The sequence below is a fragment of the Rhinatrema bivittatum genome, chromosome 3 (assembly GCF_901001135.1).
Source record: "Rhinatrema bivittatum chromosome 3, aRhiBiv1.1, whole genome shotgun sequence".
Classification (NCBI taxonomy): Eukaryota; Metazoa; Chordata; class Amphibia; order Gymnophiona; family Rhinatrematidae; genus Rhinatrema; species Rhinatrema bivittatum.
Genome location: NC_042617.1, coordinates 216,109,455 through 216,115,454, shown reverse-complemented (window position 1 = coordinate 216,115,454; position 6,000 = coordinate 216,109,455). Strand labels below are relative to the sequence as shown.

Here is a 6,000-nt window from a genome sequence, read left to right as displayed (position 1 = left end):
TTTTAACTTCTCCTCTTACAGACTGAGGGCTAATAAAGGCTCTCTGGGAGTAAGCTCCAGAAAGCTTTTATCAACAAACTAAAAAATGGTCAATGTAATAAACAAAATTTGGCAAAACAAAGTTAGAAATATAAAGGACAATTTTTTTGTTTGGAAATGGATGAACTTGTTCAAAATACTCCCAAACTGACAGCTTTCCCAGGATTTTATGGAAAGAATTATATTTTATCTCCAATAATAAATACTGAATACATGTCCACCATCCTAATATTTAAAATTAGTTTTTATACCATTTCCCCAGTGACAAAGGAAAACAATGTAATTGTCTATTTCTTTCAATTTAATCTTTTTAAAATTCAAATGCTTATGATTTTGAATACAGAGTTTACATTAAAAATACAATATTTTCTTTGTTTTAATTTATAGTACAAGAGCTTAGAACTCTATTTCTATATCCATTAAGGTTATCTATCTTCCATAGACTGGCAAAAATTTATTTTTTAAAACCTTACAGAAACAAGTTTCTATGTATAATATGCAGATGCTGAAAAATATGGGCACCTGGTTGCCAGTAGTGTCAATGATTTCCTGCCAAGCACCTAAAAACCCTGCTGCCAGCCTACCAACCTCATGCTCTCCACTCATCTGATCAAAGCAACACAGGATAATGGAGCAGAGCTGTGGCAGTACTGTGGGAATTATGGAGCAGAGCAACTGTTCCCCAGCAAAACTATGGAGAAGACAGAAGAGCTGTGGTGGCTTTCCTATCTGCAACCCAGGAAGGATGGAGCAGAGCCGTGGTTGAAGTATTTGCTTCAATAAAAACAGAACTGTCTATATTGATGACAACTAGAGGCACAAATAATTTATCAGGGAACTGAGGGAGGCATAGGAGAATTGAGATGATTGTGTGAACAGAGTGAATAGAGGGAAATAAAAGCCTGGATTACAGTACTTTCAAAGAAAACTGGCAATAAATCAATTGTATATCTTACAACATTAGCATATTAGAGTACTGGCAACCACCAACACCCCTCTCCCTCCAGAATAAGAGCACCTATCTAGCTCCCCTTCTATACATCCATCTATACTAAAACCCTTTGTCTTAAGAAGACTTATTTCTGGAGCCACATTGATAAATTCTGAATTGTTGTATAAAACAAAAAAATCCAAAACAGATGGCCAGTCTTCTGCCTTGTATCAAATGACAAACCACTTCCAACATCATGGTCATTACAGTAAACTTATTCTGAGACTGTTGTGGCCTGATCTCTGGCAGATAGAACAAGCTCCCGAAGAACTGGAAAGCTTTCTATGTCACTTGCCTTCAGTCCCAAATTCTGCATCTATGAAACAAAAAAAGATAAGAAAGTAAATAAGAAAAAATTCCCATAATTCATTCCTTGTTTGAACTTTTGTATGAATTATGCAGATGGTGCAATGTGTATCTAGATAGACTAAAAAAATATAAAACAGACTTATTTTCTCTTTGAGAAGGCTTCCCAAAATAAAAAAAAAACTATCTGGAAGACTGAAGAGCAGTGCAGTGAATGGGAGAGAGATTATTTTGAAGGCTAGCTGGGTTTTTCTCTACAGATTAAATTTCAGCAGGACAGATGACAGTGGCTATCAAAAATCTGCATTCCCTTTACATTTTGCTGTGCCAATGCATCAGACTTGCAAGAATTTAAATAAGGAAGCATTTTTTCCACTCAACACATCACCTTTCAGTGCCAAAAATGTTGTATTGGGGGACAAAACATATACATATCCAACAAAGAAAAACAAAATCCAATAGTTGGATAAATCTTCACCTCCTTTCAGCTGTGAGTCTGTTGGAAAAGGTCTCCACTAGGGCAAATTAGTCTGAGACCTGGGGAATATCCCAGTTGGCTGGTCAAGACAATCATGCAGTTGGTATTGGTCACAGCACACTAGACCCAGCAGCAGCTCTTCTTATGCAGTGATAGCCTTCACCACTCAGTCCTGCCTCTGGTGGTGATGGCAGCAGTGGTAGTCATGGCTCTATGGGCTGGCTCTCGCTGCTCTCCTCAAACATCTTCTCTCCCCTACCGCTCGGCCTCTGATGGTAAGAAGGCACCAGCAGACCTCCTGCTACCTCACCGCTTGCTCAATGACTTGTGTTGTTCTCAGCCGCCAGCCCCCTTCATACTTGGGCTATGGCAAAAGTAATTTAAAATCACTCCAGCATTGGACCATTCCAGCTTGCTCCTTCCCACACCAAGGGTTACCACGTCTGGGAGCAACAATAAGCAGCCCACACAGACCCTATTCTTCTAGAGCCCTGCCCGGATTCCCCCTAATCACCAATGTAAGTAAAAATATACTTTTTAAATTTATTTAGAGGCTGAGAGCATGTGAGTCAGTGAGCCTGTGTGCGAGTGTGAGAGAGCATGTGCGAGTGTGCTTGTGAGTGAGCATACAAGTGTGTTAGGGAATGAACAGGTGTGTTAAAGAGAGGAAAATGTTTGTGCACATCCCCATAACTAAACCAGGACAATCTCAAGTTGACTGTAAACCATAAGTTTCCAGGTTTGGAGAGTGGGGGATTTATTTTCCTTATTAGTTTTAACAACTAGGTGCCATTTAATGTATCTGATATTTTAAAATATTTTATTGGTGTTTGCCTGACACTGGCTGGCAGCGGGCTTGTCTTATTATTTGGTAACTGATTCAAGAGTTGATTGGTTGGCAAGAGACTAACATCAGACCAGGAATCTAGGATATACAGTATATGGTATGTAAGTTGTAACCAAATTTGTTGGGAGTTCAACCGTTTGCATGGATGGAAGAGGGACTGCAGCTCATATTGCCCAACCCTGGACTAGAGTGTGCTCTACTACTAATCTTTAGAGGGACAGCCATGTTAGTCTAGTGTAGATGCTTTTGACAAAGTGAACATTGTCCTCGAAAGCTCATGCATCAATAAATTGGTCAGTGTATAAGGTATCACTTGACTCCTGTCATTCTCTACTACTATGTTATTTAGGAAAAATATGAAATTTATATTGGAAATATTTGGCTCAATTCTGCCAGGTTTCAGGTCAGATGATGTACATCTCAAAGGTTAGCTTGGTATGCTTTATGGAGTTGTTGACTCACATGCTGCAGGGAAAGCACACAGGAGAGTCAGACAAATATCTCATAGGCTGGTTTTGAAAAAATCTCTCAAGCTCGTATTTTCCTGCAATCTGCTTCTGGTCTCCACCAACTTTGCACACCTAGATTTGTATTAGACCAGGGATTCCCAAACCTTTCAGGGAACACGAACTCCTTTCCAGCTTCATGGACCCCCACACACTTCTCTTTAAGTTTTGCATGCCATAACAAAATAAATAATGATATGCACTCCAGAATCATTCATAATGTATAAACTATACACATAGGGAGGCAATTTCCAAAGCTATTTAAAAATTGCCCCTATAATTAAAAATTGAGCCCATTCCATCTTCCAATTCAGCTGCAATGGGGGAAAAATAAGCAAGTTCAAAAAAGTTCCATGTTGACAACTTGGTATGGCCTGAGAAAATCAGCACTGGTATTCGCAGACCTGCAATTTAATTTTCAAAGGGAAACTGCCCATGGAGTTTCCTTTTGAAAACTCGGGCTAGCAGGAGAAAGCAAGTACTTTTTTCCCAATGTACTTTTCATCTCATGAAAGTATGAATGAGGATTTCAAAATTAAATTCCTGCATATACTTTCTCTCCCTCAGTCTAGTCCTGCTCCTCCTCCCCCCCCCCCCCCAGGTAAAAACATGCATGCTGTTCACAGTGTTGGTACTTTTATCCTCAGTGGTGGCGAATAGCAATTTTCAAAAGGCATTTTTGTTCATATAGTTTAGAAACTTACCCTGCCTGAAAACTGTCCCCCTTTGAGCCTGCTTTCCTTTATAATTCTTACAAACACATGCATAAAATGATAATCACAAAATAATTTAGATTTCAGAAAAAGGAAAGAAGGCTCCATGTCTGTCTGTGTGTGTCCCCCCCTCCCCCTAATAACTTTTGTGTTTAACGTCTGTCCTCCATCCTCCTTGATCCTTGGCGGTCATCTTTCCCTTCTTCCCTCCAAGACCACAGTGGCTCTCTCTCCCTCCTATCTCTGTCCAGGGTGATTCCTGGGAGTTCTCTTCCTTCTCTTCTCTAATAGGCTGCCATCCATTCTCACTTCTCTTAACCAGGTCAATCATGGATTCATGTCCCCCTCTTTATCCTCCATTTCTTTATTCCTGTCTCATAATTTCTTCCCTCTATCTTTCTCTTCAGACTGTCAACCCCAGTTCCAATGCCTCCTTTCTTCCTTTGAGCCATTCTACTCACTTTTTGGTTCAGCTGTCCTTGTCTCTCTCTCTCTCTCTGTCAGCCCAGTAGCAGAGGCTGTGGTAGTAATAGAAATTGTTTCTCACCTCTGTGATAATCCAGCTTTTCTCTGTTTTTCTCAGTATGCAGCAGAGACAGAAAAGTTTCTAATATCTGAAATCGGCCCCCTCTTCTCCCCATCCTCATGAAATGCAGCAATGGGGTTTATAATCAGTTCCTTCTCTTACCCACCTCCGCTAAACATGCAGCAGTGTGATTTGAGGCTTCTTATGGGTATGAACAGCCCCTCTCTGTTCCTCCTCTTGGTTTACAGAAATGTCGGGTAAATTTTGGTGGGCCATAATAGGCCCCACTCTCATTCTCCTGGTATGTGGCAGCAGCTCAGCTAATCACAGGTAACAGCAGTCCACTCATTTTCTACCTAGCTAAACTTTCTTGTATACCTTCTAGAGCAGAGCTTTCCAAAGTGTGTGTCGCCTGAGGTGTGCCAGTGTGTCGAGCAAGCCCGGTGCACGTGACACACCGGCAAGTGGGAGCCAATGCAGCCGCCGGTGGAGCTCATCCCACTGGTGGCTGAGCAGGGAAGAATCGCTGTGCTGTGTGCCGCGGACACACAGCAGGAAGATCGGCATGGCCGTGGTGGAGCTCACCTCACCACGGCCCGAAGAAGAAAAAGGTCACGTCGAAACGTGCAGGTGCTCCTCCTCCTTCCTGCCCATGCGGCCCCGGAAGAAAAATGTTGCCGGAGCCACACGGGCAGAAAGGGGGAGGAGCGTCAGCCGCGTGCAGAAGAGGAGCAGCAGCGTTGTTGCAGCGGGGAGAGAAGAGGAGGAGGCCCGGTAGCAGGGTCCCCACCGCGGATCGGCCCGAGAAGATCAGGGCCGCTGCAGAGCCCATCCTGCAGCGACCCGTGAAGAGGCGGCCCAGAGGTAAGAGAGAGGCTGAGGGCCCGTAGAGTGCGTCTGTGAGCTGAGTTGAGCGATTGTGTGCGTCTGTGAGCTGAGTTGAGAGATTGTGTGCGTCTGTAAGCTGAGTTGAGCGATTGTGTGCGTCTGTAAGCTGAGTTGAGCGATTGTGTGCGTCTGTGAGCTGAGTTGAGAGATTGTGTATGAGGTGAGTTGAGAGATTGTGTGTGGGAGTGAGGACCTGAATGTTTGCAGAGACAGCATGTGAGAGAGCCTGTGTGTGTGTGTGAGAGAGACAGCATGTGACAGTGAGAGCCTGTGTATATGAATGATTGTATGAGAGAGAGCATGTGACAGTGAGAGTCTGTGCTTGAGCAAGACAGCATGTGGGAGTGAGAGAGAACCTGGGTGTGTGAGAGTCAGACAGCATGTGCAAGAGAGAGACTGTGTATGAATGATTGTATGAGAGAGAGCATGTGACAGTGAGAGCCTGTGCTTGAGCAAGACAACATGTGGGTGTGAGAGAGAGCCTGGGTGTGTGAGAGTCAGACAGCATGTGCAAGAGAGAGACTGTATGAATGATTGTATGAGAGAGAGCCTGTGAGTGTGTGAGAGAGAGAAAGCATGTGAGAATGAGAACCTGACTGAATGTTTGAGGGAAGAAGATAGATGGAGAGAAAAGAAATAGAAAAAAAGACAATATGAAAGGAATTGGCAAAAAAATAAGAAGGGGAGGTGGAACAAAAAAGCCTGT

At 43.0% G+C, this 6,000-nt stretch overlaps 1 protein-coding gene across 1 annotated transcript in view; it reads right to left on the bottom strand.

Annotated features, from left to right (window-relative positions):
* Positions 1–322: 322 nt before the first annotated feature.
* COG2 (component of oligomeric golgi complex 2) overlaps positions 323–6,000 on the bottom strand; it is a 237,479-nt gene continuing 231,801 nt past the window's right edge. Inside the window, exon 18 of the mRNA XM_029594187.1 lies at positions 323–1,346. Within this exon, the coding sequence (XP_029450047.1) occupies positions 1,245–1,346 (102 nt within the window). The 3' untranslated portion in view covers positions 323–1,244. The remainder of the gene's footprint in view (positions 1,347–6,000) is intronic.